We start from the raw sequence: 18,462 nt of genomic DNA, 5'->3' as shown, positions 1-18,462 counted from the left end.
CTCACCAGTGATGGAGAATGCTTTGAAGTACGACTCGTGACTTTTTGACAAATTTTGCAGAGCTCAAATACCAAAAGACAATATGGTACAGAAAAAAATAGTTCTAATGCAAGATTTTGTGGTTTCGCTCTAATACCATCTCTGTCTTATGTAAAGACACATTGGTATCTCTAAATAATCTAATGCATGGTTTTGTAGTTTGGCTCTGATACCAAACTTGTAACGACCCTAACTCATCCCCATTGAAAAGTGATTTTTTTTAAAACAATTGCGAAAACCAAATCTAGAGATCCGAAGCCTTACAAACATAACACAACCCAAACAACAAGGGATCTTACATTAAACCAACAATCAACTAATTAACTTTATTAATCAATAATTAAAGTTTAATAACATAATCAAATAAATGTCAATAATAATGGAGCTACACTATCTTAAAGAAAATATCAGAAAGTAGTCACACAGCCTCGTAAGCCCCATATAGCATACATCCTCATCACTGGGCTTCAGGTCGTGTGAAAAACGTAAAGAGCACAAGGTCAAAATCAGAGATCCTGCATACAAATTCTTCTAAAGATCCAAATAGGCAAGAAAAGCATAAATCAAATCCATACAATATTTTTAGAGGAACATAACTACAATATTCTCACAATTCAATTTCTATTCAGGCATTCAAGATTAGATGTCATGCATTGGCAATAGCTAACAAAAAAATAAACAAGTAAAATTGCATGAACTAATGTCGAACATTAAATATGCATGAGTAACTTATTAAATTCTTATCAGTGTTTTTTTTTTGTATTCATGTCCTTATTAAATGCATACAAGTTTAGTTTCACTTTTCATTAAAACTCAAAGATATTCAAAAGATGCACAACAATTCCCGAAATTCAAGATGGTTCTCAGTTGTAGCTTAACATACAATTTGTATTTTATTACTGAGTTCCACACTTGGCTCTCGATCGATATCAGTAATCAACACCATCCATCGAAATATTAGAAATCAACATCTAATGTCAGGACACCAGGAAAATCAATATTCACTGATGTCACTTTTTTAGTATACCAATAACAACAACTCTGTCTACACACCACCCTCAGGCAAAGTGGCAGAAAACTTCCTAAAACCATGGTCAGGAGGCAAACCATCATATCGGGTTTAGGGGCACAATCGCACAAGGAGTTTTAGTATCCTCACGGTTTTCCAAAATTACCATCCAGGATTCTTACACAACGAAAGGGACATCCATAAAGAAAAACATTAATTATATTGTTTTATCTCTTATTTTTTTTTATCAAAAGACAAGTTTTTTATAAAAGCTTCGTTTTGCAAATCAACATGCAAAACACAACATGAGACCTTTGTCCGTTACAATATTTAACAGTGCAATTAATTTAGAAAACTAATAAATTTTATATGAATTTTTGCAATACATTCAACAAAACACAGAGCAACACCTGCTCGTAGCCCACATGACCTACAGTGATTCACATTCAGACCAGTGATGCATCTCATGCAAAAACCATAGTGAACATGTGATCACACAATTATCCAAACATGTCTACAATGCACATTTATTCACACAATATGAATGTACATGTAAAGTAATTACATATGCATATGAACACATGCTTGCAACATACATCCTATGTCATGACTCATCTCACGCAAACATACACATGATCATGTTAATACAACAACAATATAACTTCAGGATTCACGTGTTCATAATATGCATATTTATGTTAACAAAATATTAAATTTCATGAGCATATGTGAACAACCAATATTTTTTCCAATTCAGGAAAGCTCGGGATACAAAACATAAATACCAGGCCATAGCTATGCTGATGCTTCTTTGTGCATGAAAAATATCATGTATGCATACAGCTATACAACATAGTTAATAAAGATGACATTATTGTGTGAGAAATCCGATCAACATACATTCAGGTCTGGTCCGCACCCAATACAACATGTATTCGGGTTTGACCAACCACTCAAAAACAACAATTTATCGGGTCTGGTCAGCACCCAATACAGCTCGTGGTTGGGTTTGATCAACCACCCGAATTCAACATGTTAACGGGTCCATATCATGCTAAGATTACATCCAGCTAAAGCTCAAATATTTATTCGAATTGAACTAGATCTGAACTATACTCACATTCACATCTTACTCTAAAGATCTGAATCTAGAAATTACAGGTTGGGCGCGGGTTGGATATCTAAGTATATCCGATTCATTTGCAGCCCCAGTAGCTGGGATTGCAAGTGGGTAAGCTCAGAGCAGTAATAGTAATTGGCAAAAGTATCAATTACACTGTCATTTCGAGTTAGTAAACATATGTACAGATGAATAGTTTTCCATTTTCGATTCATGAATTCTGTTAAGTTAAAAGCTGTCACATGGGTGCGGGTGGGGGTGCGGGTGCGACACGGGTGCGGCACGGGTGCGGCACAATTTCAAATTTTTTGGATACGGGGACTCGGCTATATATATATATTTAAAAATATATATAACAATAAATTAATAATAAGATTGTAAATTTTAAAGCAAAAATAAAAAAATAATTTTCAACAACACAAACTTAGCAAAATATAACACATAAAAGAAGCTTGAGTGTGATAAACAACAAAACTTATCATAAATCTGCATCATCGTCTGAATTAGAGGGAAGAACATGATCGAAGTAGTCCATGTTGAGAGTATGCAAATCATGTTCTCCCTCTAAGTCAAAATCTTCTGGATTTACATCTCAATACTTGGATGGTCCACAACTGCATCAAAAAATGACTTAGTATCTAACTTCAAACTTTGAATACAAATATTTAAATACGAACTTTGAATACAAAAGAAAAAAAGTACCTATACTCATCTTTGGTGCAACGAGAAATTAATCGTATATTAGAGTGAACATAAACCAAATCCTCTGCTCTTTTACTGGTGAGTTTGTTTCTTTTAATGTTGTGAATTTGAGCATATGTACTCCAATTTCTTTCACAACACGATAATGTAGTAGGTTAGGATAACAACTTTATTGCAAGACGTTGCAGATTTGGTGTCTCTGATCCATATATTGCCCACCAATTAAGGTGATCTTCCTCGTCCCTTGCCACGAGTGTTGCTAAAGAATCAAATATCCCAATAGAGAACTTTCCAAACTCACTATTTACAACCTTAAACATGTGAGAATCATTAAAAAGTCTTCCCAAACATATCATTCTATTCCTTGATATCTCAGGATCTTCATTTGGAGAAACACGACCAACACCTGTTGTCAACCATTTTTTTGCATAATATTTTGGATTGAGAGTGTGCCATGCAATGCAAAGGTGTATTGCTTTTATCCCATCTTCTCACTAAAACTGAATGTACATGATTATAAAATTCTGAATCATCAAGTGCAACATCTTTCTTCTCTTGTTTAAAATTGATACTTTGAACTTTTTCAATCATATTGTCCCACATTTTATAAATTCTATGATGCATGGGTACATCTCTGTCAATTTCTCTCAATATTTCTCAAATATGCTTAGTAAATTCAACAAAATATGTAATTTTATCCCACAAAAAATCATCACAGATGCATTTTTTGATAGCTTGAGCCTTAACATCATCTGCAGTACCATAAAAATCCCAATCTTGATCAGCCACCATCATCATCAATGCATTCTTCAATTGCTTAATTCTTTTCATCATAACAATAAGAGAAGCAAAACGAGTTTCAGTAACTTTCAGTAACTTGAGATCAGAATGCCTATTAAATATAGAAAGGGCATGATGATGGTTTACAACAAAATTTCTAATATTTCGAACATCATGCTCTATTTCCTCAATTCATAAACACATTTCACGTGCATGTGCATCATCTTTTGATGGATTGCATATACTCTTAAGTGCCAAATTTAAACTGTGCTGCACAAGAATCCAAAAAATATGTGAATATGTATCTTCACTTTCCAAATTCATTCCTGCACGACTGCAAACTGAAACATTGTCAGTAGTAATGATTTGCATCACACTTTCTTCACCCACTTCTTTTATCACTTCGACAAATAATCTCTTTAAATATTCAACATCTTTGTGCTTTCTAGATGCGTCAACAGTCTTCAAAAAGATTGACCCATTAAGTGAGTAAGCAATGGAGTTTATCAATTGTCGCCTTTGTATATCACTCTATCCATTAGAAACAATAGACACTCCATGTTTCCATGCAAATTTTTGGGTTTCTAACAAGTTTTCAATTCTATTTTTTTCCTCAGTAAGAACGACTGTTTTTAGTTTTTCTGAACTAGGAGGCACATAACCACTCAAATTATAATTAGCCAAAGATGTAATCCAGTATGGACTTCTAGCTACATTAAAAGGAATTGATCTTGAGTAAAAGAATCGACCAATCTTTTTATTAATTTCTGCTCTTGCCATGTTTTTGAATGATGCTTGTATTGTTTTATTGCTTTCCATCTTTCTTTTCTTCAAAAGCTCTTCTTGTACATCACTAGCAATAGGAAAAGGCAGATTAATCGAATCGCTTCTCATCTCTACAATTTTCTTCTTTTCAGCTTCCTCTTATTCTTTCTTTAATTGCTTTAACAAGTCTTTGTCAACCCCAGAACATACTCTAATTCCTTGACTACGAATATGCAAAAGATGTGCTTTCACACGCATATAAGAACCCGTGAAAACAGTCTTACATATATTACAATGAAACTGCACATTCTCACCACTACCGCCACTAGCTTTTATCCCTTTTGTCAGAAGCCTTCAAAGTGGTTGAGAAACTTCTAATTCAGGGTTAGAACTTGAACCAAATGTATTGACACTGCCACTAGAACTCGCCATTATATCTGAAGAGTGAAAACTGAAAAGAAAATACATAAATAAAGTTAATAAACACTTCCAAAAAATAGTAACAGGAGCTCCACCCCTCTCACTGTGTGCCTGACAGAAAATAACAGAGGCGCCTCCTGCCAAAAAACTGCTTGTGGTTGTAGTGAGCAACACGTGCCACAGCCGCTGCTGCTTTGTGCCGCAGCTGTGCGCATCAAGAAGCGCACGCAAATGCATGCTGCAGTGTGGCCTGCCAAACCACATATCTAAGCCCTCTGGCAAGATGCACAAGGAACCTTGCAGTTGAGTTGTTAATATCGAGTAGGGACACGATTCCGCTATGACAAAGGGAAAGCAAACACAGATCTGAGGCAGGGGAGCCCCCTGCCGGAAAACAGATCTAAGGCAGGGGAGCCCCCTGCCAAAAAACAGATCTAAGGTAGGGGAGCCCCCTGCCGAAAAATAAACTGAGGCAGGGGCCTCACCCCCTACCGGAAAACACGAACGAGGCAGGGGGCTCCGCCCCCTTTTAGAAAATAAACTGAGGCAGGGTGGCGGAACCCCCTACCGGAACACATATCCGACGCAGGGGCAGCCCTCTATCGGAAAATAGATCTGAGGCAGGGGTGCCCAACAACAACAACAACAACAACAACTACGCCTTCATCCCAAAACAATTGGGGTCAGCGATATGAACCAAAAAAGAAATTCATTTCGGGTCTTCCACATGAATCCTTTTCCTCCAATCATTTCTATCCAATGCCATGTCCTCGGTGAGGTTCAAAGCATTCATATCCTTTCCTATCATCTCCATCCAAGTCTTCCTAGGCCTACCCCGACCTCTTTTAACTAATATATTTTCCCATTTCTCCAACCTTCTAACTGGAGCATCATTAGGCCTTCGCCGAATATGTCCAAACCACCGTAAACGATTCTCTCACATCTTATTTTCAATGGGTGCAACACCTACCTTCTTACGTATCTCCTCGTTCCGAATCTTATCTTTTATTGTATTTCCACACATCCATCTAAGCATCCGCATCTCAGCTACACTCATTTTTTGAATATGATATCTTTTGGCAGCCCAACATTCCGTACCATATAGTAAAGCAGGTCTAATAGTCGTCCTATAAAACTTTCCCTTCAACCGCAATGGCATTCTACGATCGCACAACACTCCAGTTGCACTTTTCCATTTCATCCACCCAACCTTTATCCTATGATTTACATCTCTATCAATTTCTCCATACTTTTGAATGATGGATCCCAAATATTTGAAATAATCATTCACCGGTATTTCTTGCTCACCAAGCTTCACTACACTCCCATCACTACTTCGTTGCTTACTAAACCGACATTCCATATATTCAGTTTTACTCTTACTCAACTTAAAACCTCTAGCTTCCAATGTCTGTCTCCATAATTCTAACTTAGCATTAACCCCAGCTCTAGACTCATCAATCAAAACAATATCATCAGCAAACAACATACACCACGGTACATTTTCTTGAATTGATCTCGTAAGCTCATCCATCACTATCGCAAATAGGAAAGGGCTTAAAGCAGATCCTTGATGTAACCCAACCGTTATCGGAAAATTGGTTGTCACCCCTCCACAAGTGCGGACATTGGTTACTACTCCTTCATACATATCTTTAATTATACTAATGTACTTGAGATAAACACCTTTCTTCATCATTGTCCACCAGAGAACGTCCCTAGGTACTCTATCGTATGCCTTCTCTAAATCAATAAAAACCATATGCAAATCTTTGTTCCTCTTCCTATATCTTTCAATAAGTTATCTAAGAAGATGTATAGCTTCCATAATTGATCTTCCAGGCATAAAACCGAATTGATTCTCCGATATCATGACAACCTTCCTCAACCTAGACTCAATCACCCTCTCCCAAAGTTTCATAGTATGACTCATGAGTTTTATACCACGATAGTTTGTGCAATCTTGTATATCACCCTTATTCTTATATAAAGGCACCAAAGTACTCTTCCTCCACTCATTAGGCATCTTATTTGTTCGCCAAATCAAGTTAAAAAGATTTGTCAACCATTCTAAACCTTTCTCTCCCAAGCGTTTCCAAGCCTCGATAGGTATACCATCTGGGCCAACTGCCCTGCTTGATTTCATTTTCTTCAAAGCCTCTGCAATTTCTTTCTTTTGAATCTTGCGCATGAAGTCACGATTTATCTCATGAAAAGGAATGGAGAAGTCTCCAAGATCTTGAGCATGACTATCATTAAATAGCTTATCAAAATAATCTTTCCATCTCTCCTTAATCTCCTCATCTTTGACTAAAACCCTTTGCGTTTCATCTTTGATACATCTAACCATACCCAAATCCTTCGATTTTCTATCTCTCATCTTTGCAAGCCTATAAATATCCTTCTCGCCTTCTTTGGTATCCAACTTGTCATAAACCTCCTTGTATACCTTAGCCCTCGCGTTTCGAACAACTTTTTTAGCTTCCTTCTTTGCTATCATATACTTCTCCAAATTCTCATTATCACGACTCTTAGATTTCTATAACACTCTCTTTTAACCTTAATAGCTAATTTGACATCCTCGTTCCACCATGATGTATCCTTACCTAGTGGTGCACCGCCTTTAGACTCACCCAATACCTCCTTAGCCACTTTTCTCATGCCACCTGCTATCTTATTCCACATTGATTCTGAATCTTCCTCGAGACACCAATCAGCTTCCTTAACTACCTGCTCTACAAACATTCCTTGTTTAGCTCCTTTCAGTGCCCACCACTTAATTCTAGGATCTATCCTATGTCTATCCCTTTTGCGGCATTGTCTAATTCTAAGATCTAAAATTAAGACTCTATGTTGTGTAGCTACACTTTCTCCCGGTATAACCTTACAATCGATGCAACAACCCCTATCTCTCTTTCTAAGTAGGAAAAAATCTATCTGACTCGTATTAACCCCACTTTTAAATGTTACTAGGTGAGACTCCCTCTTCCTAAACCAAGTGTTTGCTAAGATCATATCATAGGACAAACAAAAATCTAAAATCCTTTCTCCACTTTCATTTCTTTCTCCTATACCATAGCCTCCATGGATACTCTCAAATCCATCCCTACTAATGCCTACATGTCCATTAAGGTCACCGCCGATGAAAAACTTTTCTCCATAAGATATCCCTTGTACTACTCCATCTAAATCTTCCCAAAATTGATGCTTAATGGAATCATCTAAACCTACTTGAGGTGCATAAACACTAATAATATTAATAATATCCGTACCTAATACTAATTTAATAAGTAAAATTCTATCACCCTTCCTACGGACCTCAACTACATTATCTATAAACTGACGACTCATAACAATCCCTACTCCATTCCTATTCTTATTTATTCCTGTATACTAAATCTTATATCCCCAAGGTTCTATCACTTTAGCTTTCTCACCTACCCATTTGGTCTCTTGAAGACATAAAATATCAATCTTTCTCCTACACATAACATCTACTAACTCTACCAACTTACCAGTTAAAGACCCTATGTTCCAAGTGGCTAACCTAATTTTATGGTCTTGGACTAACTTCTTTACCCCCACCCGTCCAACAAAGTGAGGGAACCCTTGCCTATTTGACACCACACCTGGGCGCCGGTGTGACGCGTCGCTTCTGGGCGACGACCTAGCAACCCTTGCCCATTTATCACTGCCTCCGGGCCTAGAGAGGACAGCGCGTCGCTCAGTAGGGAACGCCCCAACGAAATTCTCATATTGGTTCATTTTCATAGGGTATGACAAAGTTTTTATGCTGGCTGTCATAGGCCTACCGCAACCCTCCTCCTTTATCCGGGCTTGGGACCGGCAGTGTATAACTAAACAGTTATACACAGGCGGAGTTAATAAACTATGGCAGCGGCCTCGCCCCCTACCAGAAAACACGAACGAGGCAGGGGGCTCCCCCCCTCCCTCTGCCGGAAAATAAATTGAGGCAGGGGGTGGAGCCCCCTACTGGAATACATATCCGACATAGGGGGAGCCCCCCGTCGGAAAATATATCTGAGGCAGGGGATCCTCTGTCGGAAAATAAAATATGGCAGGGGCCTTCGCCCCCTGCCGTAAAACAAGAATTAGGCAGGGGGCTCCGCCCTTTGCTGAAAAATAAACTGAGGCAGGGGGTGAAGCCCCCTTACCGGAACACAAATCTGACACAGGGGGCAGCCCCCTGCCGGAAAACACGAACGAGGCAGGGGGAGCCCCTTGCCAGACGAAGAGGAAGAAGAACGGAAGAGGGAGGGCATACCTGAGATTGAGAGGACCGGTGGCTGGGGGAGAGGGTGGTTGGCGTCGCCTGTGGCTACGGTCGCCGGGAGACTGAAGAAGATGGGGACTGCCGGACGACTGGGGGAGAGGGAAGAATCGACAGGGAGGGATTTGTCGTAAGACCCTTTTAGGGTTCAGCCCTGACGCTGATTTGAAATTCATTTTGGATTCGGATTCGGACCCGACCCGATTCCAAAATGAATTTCAAATATGGACATTTATAGACTCAGTCAAAGTTGGCCGAGTCTATAAAGTGGACGGACTCGGCGCAGGTGCATTGACCGAGACCGACACCTGTTGACCGAGTCCGCACCAGTGTCGGGGAGTGTCGGCGCGGGTACGTCGACCCCCTAGCCGAGTCCGTGTGACATAGGGTAAAAGCCATGTGACAAATATTAACAACAAGAACTGGTGCATAAGACAATGAAGAATTGAAATTAGTAGGAATTGAAAATTGTGATGATCGAGCTAGTAAATAAACAGAATCTCAAATCCGTTTGGTTTCAGTTTCCCATCTGCAATAGAAAATCACAAGATAAAAAAAATTGTAGACCTACCGAGGTTTAACCCAAGCCAAACGAAATCTGAACTACCATATAAATCTGAAATGATTTCTACAGACTCATAGTAAATCTGGAATATTTATAAGGCAGTCAATGGGTCGGGTGTGACCCAGATTTGACCAGTACCGAACCCTACAGGGTCAGGGTTTGCTGATAATAACAAACTTTCTATCAGAATTCAGGTTTGATAGAGTCCAAAAAGTATATGGAGCCAGGGATTTGTTGTGAAATTTTCATCAGATCCCGACCAGCTCAAGTTCCCATTAGAATCTACATAATTTCAATGTAACAAGGATGATCAAAACATTATATTATCAAGTATCACAAAAAAAAATCCATAAGCTTACTTGGTTACTCTCTCAAAGAAATTAAAAAATGATCTGTATATTATGTTCTTGTACTAATGACTATTTGAGGGGATAGTCACCATAAGTGTTTCCTCGCTTGACAAATCTAATTCAAGTCTGTTATGTTTGAATACAGTATGGTCAGATTCGTATAGAAAAAAAAATATTTCAGCAGATCTGAATATACAAATATATATAGTTTTTTAAAACACACACTAATACAATTAAAGTCAGTATGCTAAGCTTGTGACAGGTCTGGTTTGGATCAGATCATCATGGGTTACATGTTTTTGTCATGAAATCAAAGTTTGAATATGAAATACATAACACAAACCATGCATACATCGAACTCCATGGCTCCTACTCTCGTGCATCAATACATTTATTGAACATGCAAAAACAAAATCAGATTCATGGTTTCCATCTAAAAACCTCACATAAATCTGATTTAGACTATTTTCCCTCATTCGAATCAAAAGAGGCAACCGTACCTTTGTTGAAGTTTGAAAAAGACCGGAAGAAAAATCGGACAATCAGAGAGGAAGAGGGTCTTTTTCTCCTTCTTCTTCTCTTTTCCTCTTTCGTTTTCTCCCACGATTTTTCCTTCTCTCTCTCTCTCTCTCTTTCTTTCTCCTTTCCTAATCTCTTTGTTGACTTTTTTTTTTTTTCTATTTCTTTCCTTTTTTTTAAAACTTACTTTTTTTCTTTTTTCTACTCAACCAAATTGGGATCTTCTAGAGACCCCAACTATTTGGTAACTACCATGTCTAAATGAAATTCAGAATTAATTATTTTTAATATTAATATTAATTAATTATTAATTAATAAATATCCAAAAAATTCCAGAGGGCATCTTACCACTCTGGGAGTCTTTTTAACTTTAAATTCCTTAAATTAAACCAGTATTTTGAATTTAAAGTTTTAATTTCGTTGGACTTGGATTTTGGATCCAGATCCAAATCCAAATCCAAATCCAATATTCATATGGATCTTGAATTGGATCAGATCTTAATTAATATGGGTCTTGGATTGAGTCCATATCTATATTAACTTGGATCATACGGATCAGATCTGGTCAGATCCAACCTAGACCCGGTCCCATCAAGATAGGCCTTTTTTGAAAAAATGCGATTTTCGGGCCAACCGTAGCCCGAATTCAGGAAAATAAAATATCGTTGAATTCAGAATTTTTAGGCGCATCTAATGATATAGAACTTAAATTTCGCCTCTGAATTTTGCTTGAATTTAACCCGAATTTTGCTTGAATTTTGCTTGATTTTAAATGTCAAAAATAAAAGTTTTTATTACATTTCAATTGACTCTTTTAGGTCTTGTCGATGAGACTTAGACCAAGCTCAGATTCAATTGACGCCACCTAAAATTGAGGATTTATTGATGTTTCTGCAATACTTGGCCAAAATTTTCAAAAATCCAGAATTTAACTTAGTATAAAAACACACGATATTACAATACTCACCAAGATGATACATTTTGTCTCTAATAAAGTTTGCAACTGATATTGTTGCGTGATCGGGAATCACAGACACAAAATATGTTGACACTCTTAAAGTAATAAATGCTAAAATGAGAGCTAAAGATGGAGTTTTACTAGATGATCTAACTCCTTATCGGCAACTTATCGGGTCACTAATGTACTTATCTATTACTAGACCAGATATTGAGCATGTAGTTCATACAACAAGTCAGTTTCAACATGCGCCTACATTTGTTCACATGAGCGCTGTGTTAAGAATAGTTCGATACATCAAGAAGATTATTTTTAAAAGGCTATTTTTATCTTTTTCATCATCTTTAAATCTTATTACTTATACTGCTTTTGATTGGGGAGGATATCCTAATAACGGACACTCAACCACATGTTTTTGTGTATTTTAGGTGAGTCTCTCATTTATTGGAGATGTAAAAAACAACAGAAAGTGTTTTTATCCTCCACGGAAGCTGAATATAGAGCGATGGTTACTGCAACAACCGAGATCGTGTGAATGAGATCTTTACTCTCAGACATGGGTGTTGATATTTCAGAATCTTCAAAGTTATGCTGCGATAACAAAAGTGCCATATATATCACCAACAACTATACATTTCATGAAAGAACAAAACATATCGATATGGATTGGCACTATGTTTGAGAAGAATACTTGAAGGAAACAATTACTTTACCATATGCTCAGTCCAAGTTTCAGATTGCGGATTTCTTCACCAAAGCTCTTCCTCTACCTCGTTTTTTGTTTCTTCTTAACAAACTTTTAGTGATCTCACCGTAAATTTGAGGGAGAGTGTTAAAATACATTGTATATATATATAATTGATATACATATATTGTATAAATATATGTATATCAGGGGTATTTTGGTCTTTGTGTATATACAGTCCAACAGGGGCTGTATTATACTCTTTATTTTCTTTTTAATTTACTTTTTGTATTTCTTTTGCTTTTTGTTTTTTTATTTTTGAACTTGGTTGACTGTTGGGAAGCAGTCCAAAGTTGGACTGTGGATGTAGTCAAACCCCCTTTATGTTGTATGGATTGCTCTATAAATAGAGCCCATTTGTAAAGTATAAAAGCATGCTTTCTAGCTATGAGTTGTGAATATAAAAAGACTTTTTTTTATTGTGTTCTTGTAAGATTTATTCTCTTTGTGAAATTGTATCCGGTCCATTAGAGGCTGTCACATGGGTGTGGGTGCGGCACTTAAAAAAAACTTGGGTGAGGGGGTGCGGCAAAAATATAAAATATATATATATATATAAAGTTCAAAAGTTAGACATAAATGACCCTAGGTGCGTTGACTGCACCTAGGGTCAGGTTGACCGCATCGGGTGCGGGTGCATCACCTAGTTGGAGAGTCCGTGTGACATAGATTAGAGGCCATATTGTGATCGTGCACTTGTGTAGTCCTTTGTTGGCATTGTGATTGTGCACTTGTTTCATTTCACCAAATACCATTTTTTCTGTCCAAAATTCATGATCTAAGTGTCGATTTATAGTAAATCAATCATGCTGAACACATCTTCACGGTCAGAATTTTGAAAAAAAAGACCAAAAAAATTTCATTGGGGAGGTTTGGGAGGGTTTCTATTGGGGAGGTTTTTATTCCCCTATATATATACCCTCCTCGCACCCAAGTTTTTCTAAAGTGCCGCATCACCCCGCATCCGCACCCGCACGTATGTGACATAGCACACAACAAATCAAAGAATAATGATGCTGCCGATACTATTAACTCAGTCCGACACACAAATATGCTCAGCTGATATGAAGAACATCAACAAAAGCACCTTAAACGCCTTCCAATAGCCCTTATTACCAGACAACAGATGTCGAGGAACAAGCATTAGACTACAAAGCACAACATCATCAAAGCATTTTCATAACCCAAACTTGATTCTGATTTCAAAACTCAACTACTGCCTCTCGATATACTCCAAAAGAGTCTTTAAAACCCAATCAAAACAATAAAACTCTCACCAAGAATGCTATCCAAGACAACCCAAATGATGCAAATCTAGAGAATTGCTGCCCCCCCCTCAGAACACTATTCAGAAAATCAGAAAAAATCTGTATAAAATCGAAAATGCCTCCGATTGGAATGATTCTTGATTTAAAAATCAATCAAAATCAAGAGCTACTAAAGCCCCAACTGAATAGAACCAAACTGCATAAAATGTACAAATGCCCTTCTTGGAGCACGAAAAATGAGACTCCCAACACACCAGAATGGGGTTTCTTCTTCCTCTTCCCTTTCAGATGATCACCAAATTACCTTTCTCCAAGGTTGGATATGGTACTGATGCTATATGAAAGCAATAGAGTTCCAACCATGAGATAGCAAAGAAGATGAGAAAAGAAACTTCATTAGGTGGGAAATGAAAGAATACTGTCATATAAGGAGGATAACCCTCCTATTTCACTACAGTTCAAACATAAATACATAAGGGGGGACAAACAAAATGTAATACACATTGTATATAGGTCACAACATATCTCAAGTGTGTTGGATCCTTTTGAACAACTTAATATTTGTTAATCAACTCTTTTGAGCTTCCAATAATAATATCATTTTATAAATCAAAATAGTCACCCAATGTTTATTTCCCCAGTAAATAAGGAGTCCTCGATAACTGAATTTATACATCCTTTAAGTGCACCCTATAAACTTTCAAATCACTTTTTTAGGCATGTTTTAAGCTATAAGCTCTCAATCATACTTGGAAGACTCAGCTAGGAAGAATTGTGTTATTCTATATAAATTTCTTCATCAAAGTCCATGGGTAGAAAATCTTCCACCTATGCCTAGTTCATCGAGCTCTCTGTGTAGAAAAACTTTCATGTACATTTTGCAAAATGTATCGTTAAGTGGCTGCTTATATGGATGTTTTATTTCTTGCCTGGTGGTTCATAAGGAGAGAAACCAGGGAATTTTTGGAGAGGCAACAATAGTGACTGTCTCACATCACTCTTTGTAATACTTGTTGCTTGTATGCAGAGAACTGTTATGTTGACGGGGGATGTGGGCGGTGGGATATGATTTGGACTTGGATTGAATCTTGTAGAATTCTTCCCTGGTAATTAAGGGTTGTCTGTTACAGCTGTGATGTACTCTTGTCATCTTACGACTTCGCATCAAATTATTGTTTTAAAATTTTGAGCTTTCTCGGAAGAGACAAAACTCATATGACCAATGACTTCAATTTTGCTGGCATATGGCCAGCCAAACATAGCAGGGAGATCAAGGGCGATTAACCCCATGATAACTGAAGATTATTTTACTGAGCTATTGAATTTTTTGTTCTTGCACCTAAGAACCATACTTAAGACAATATTGACGTAAACAATAGTCCAGATGTTCATGGCATTCATTGTATGCATATAAAATTATAAGCATATTCAATATTATATGTTGCAGCAAATTAAACCAAGCAAGTATACACATTAATTACAGCTTTTTTTTTTCAGTCAATCAGTACAAAAGGTATGTAATACTTCACAAAATATTAGATTCATCTTGGCATAGGTATGCTTTGTGGGTTTCTATGATATGGCTAAGCTAGGTTCAACTGAACTGTAAAGAACGTGATATGTTGGGTCACGGGGTCTTAAGCCACTATTCAAAATGGGAAACCTGATATCTATTCTCTAAACTCTCAATGTTATGATGGGATTTTCATCTATTGTCTTTAGAACTTCAGATTAGGGAATTGGATTAGCAGTTCAAATTATTGTTTATGGCAATGGCAAGGATTATTTGTTCTATTCTTGTTAAATGTTTGTTTTATTAATTAGATCGTCATGCTCTTTATTGTTTCAGGAATGCTGCATCTGTTTGTCAGCATATGAAGATGGGGTTGAGATCCATGCACTTCCTTGTAAACATCATTTTCACTCAGCATGCATTGTTAAATGGCTTCGAATTAATGCAACCTGTCCACTGTGTAAGTACAATATTCTCAAGGGCAACGAGCAGGTCTGACTTTGTGATTTTGTATGTATTTCTTTTACATAAAATGTCAAATAGAGGAGAGAGCAAATGTATGACTGGTGTTGAAATCGCTTGGCTAACTTCTGATGAATCAGAAACATTTTGCTTGTGTTGATTTTCATTTTGCTCTTACCTTTATCTTGTTGTACAAGGAAATCCAGCCAAGGCTTCTAGTAGTGTGCTGATTATTTTAATTTTGCGTACAAGCAATCAGAATGAAGTTTTTTTTGTGGGGTGCTGAAGAACTAATTGCATTAAGCGTAAAGTCTATCTTGGCCTATTCAAAGAATTTTTGGTAAATCACAGGTGACAGCAACTGCAGTTTATCGATCCAGTAATTAATGCAACAGGCTCATATCACTAGTATCTGTTGAAAAGTTTTAAAGCCTTGCTTTACAACTTTGCCTGGTGGCCCTGATGCCACAGCCACAATCCATGCATACATGGAGAAGTACTTGCTTCTGTTTTGAGATAATTTATCGGAAAATGACCAGACTGCACTGGTAATGACACATTTTCTTAAAAACCCTTCAATTTTTAATATTCTTCTCATGTTCAAAATTGCAAATATTTGGATGTAAAAAGACCTTTTTAACTTTTGCACATGTAAACTTTCTCTTAAACATGTGTATTTTTTTGGAGAACGATCTTTGTTCTCATATATGTATCTCTTCGATCAGATGTCAAAAACTTAAACTTGTGTTTTGACAATTGTTGTAAAGCTAAGACACAAGCGTATTCAAAATAGAAACATGCATCCTTTAGGGTGCACATTTTTTGTCTATTCTATGCTATTTTTTAGCTACCTTTACTAGAAATTTAGAAAAACAAAAAAAGAAAAGAGACGGATCGAGACGTTAGTCAACTGTTACTAAGATCACCTTGATCTGATAAGTGGTTAGAGAGAAACGTCGGTTCATTCTAAACATGCAAACAACAAATATAGGTGAAATGAAGAAGTCCACTTAAAATGAAGATCACATGTTTTTTTGTGGATTTCAAGAAGTTCACATAAAAATTATATGCAAATTTTTATTTAGTTTATATGCGAACTTCACGAAGTTTGCATATATTTTATTCATGGATGATGAGGTTTGCATATATTTTATGCGAGGATAAGGAATTCTACATGCAATTATATTTTATGCATGAATGATGCAATCCACATATATTTTATGAGGATAATGAGGTCTTTATGTATTTTATATGTGGATGAGAAGGTCTACATATATTTTATGCGTAGATGAAGATGTCTACATATATTTTATACGATGATGAAAAAGTTCACATATATTTTATGCGTGGATGAGGAGGTCCGCATATATTTTATGTATGAATAAGGAAGTCTGCATGTATTTTATGCGAATATGAGAAAGTCTGCATATATTTATGTGAGGATAAGGAAGTCCATATATATTTTATGAGGAATACCATTCGAAGTTCGCATAAAATATATGCGGGTTTCCTTATATTCGCATAAAATATACAAAAAATGACCCTATTATATGAATAAATTGACTTGATTATCTAAATTTTTTATAATTTTTGATATTCTCTCAATGTCCAAAATCACAAATATCTAACATCATTAGGATCCTTTTACCCTTCACAACTGTGAATTGAGGCGTTATTGTGATAAAATTGTACCGCCCATCGACTAGGTCCAACTTTCACTTAAATCCAAAATCACAGGTTTTTTATGTGGACCTCATGTTCTCGCATAAATTTATTTGCGAATTTTCAGTGAAAATCAAACCATCAAAATTGCAAATATCATATACTTTCGTATATACATCAATATTTTGCATAAATATATTTGTGAAACACCAATAAAAAATATCTTATTTTTTTGTAAGTACTTTTCAAAATTGCATAAATTTGTGTGCAAAACCACTTTTACCTCTAAATTTGTAAATATATTACTTATTCACATATATTAGATGATCTCACATAAAGTTATTTGTAAATCTCCTTTTATCACAAATATTATACTTAAATATTTGCAAAATTATGATAAATGTGTGATATTTCTTACTTTTTGCGAATTTCTCGAATCATATATAAACATGCTGTAGTCCTCAAACTGCTTATTTTCACATAATATAGGGCTTTTTTTGTCTTTTATCCCCAACTAGTGGTCCCAAACTTGCTTTCCTTCCGACAACTAATTTCAGCAACTATTTTCAACTCATTTGTATATATCATACTTTTTTACATATACGTTTTGAAATCTCGTGAAGTATATTTATGAAAATCCTATCGGTCGACAAAAATCTGAGAGGTTTGCAAAACTGTTTCTTCATCTATAGACAAGTCAATATGATTAACATAGAACTAAATAGAGTCAGTTTGCAAGAAATCAAATAACTTGAAGCTTAACAATTACAAAGTTATATTCAATACATGAGCTTCTTTACAAAGTTACAATCAAAGTTCATTCAATTATAAAATTTAACTTGATTTATCTAATTGCAAATGTAAGTTTAACTTGATCTATCACAAAGGTGCATAATTGTTCACAACTTGGCTAGCTAGAGAGACTTTTCAGGCACCTCTCTAACCGATGTCTTCGCATTTTCATTGTTTTTTGCACCCTTAGAAGCCCTTCCCTTCATATGCTTGTAGAACTTGATCATACGATTTCTTATATCTCTAATATCTTGCTGAAAATAACCTTTTATTAGCAATAACTAACTACAACGAACATCTCAAACTAGTGAACAACTGACATATAAAGATATACTTTTGTGAAATTCAATATCTAGTTTCTTCTCAAGTACTTCATATACTGTATGACAAATATACTAGAGTCATACTTGTAAAATGATGAAATACCAAGTAAAAAACATGTACAAAATGAGTTAACAAACAAATGTAAGTAATTACTCATTCTCTTGTTGAGGAATACCCT

General features: G+C 36.3%; 1 protein-coding gene across 1 annotated transcript in view; it reads left to right on the top strand.

The window, feature by feature from the left end:
• Positions 1 to 15,671, top strand: part of LOC149841052 (E3 ubiquitin protein ligase RIE1-like) — a 65,951-nt gene extending 50,280 nt beyond the window's left edge. Inside the window, exon 5 of the mRNA XM_090003560.1 lies at positions 15,381 to 15,671. Within this exon, the coding sequence (XP_089859686.1) occupies positions 15,381 to 15,542 (162 nt within the window). The 3' untranslated portion in view covers positions 15,543 to 15,671. The remainder of the gene's footprint in view (positions 1 to 15,380) is intronic.
• The last annotated feature ends 2,791 nt before the right edge of the window (positions 15,672 to 18,462 follow it).

This window comes from Nuphar pumila, chromosome 4 (genome assembly GCF_984573655.1).
Source record: "Nuphar pumila chromosome 4, dmNupPumi1.hap1.1, whole genome shotgun sequence".
In the NCBI taxonomy this organism is placed as follows: domain Eukaryota; kingdom Viridiplantae; phylum Streptophyta; class Magnoliopsida; order Nymphaeales; family Nymphaeaceae; genus Nuphar; species Nuphar pumila.
The sequence above is the reverse complement of the archived record's forward strand: the minus strand, read 5'-3'. Positions and strand labels throughout refer to the sequence as shown.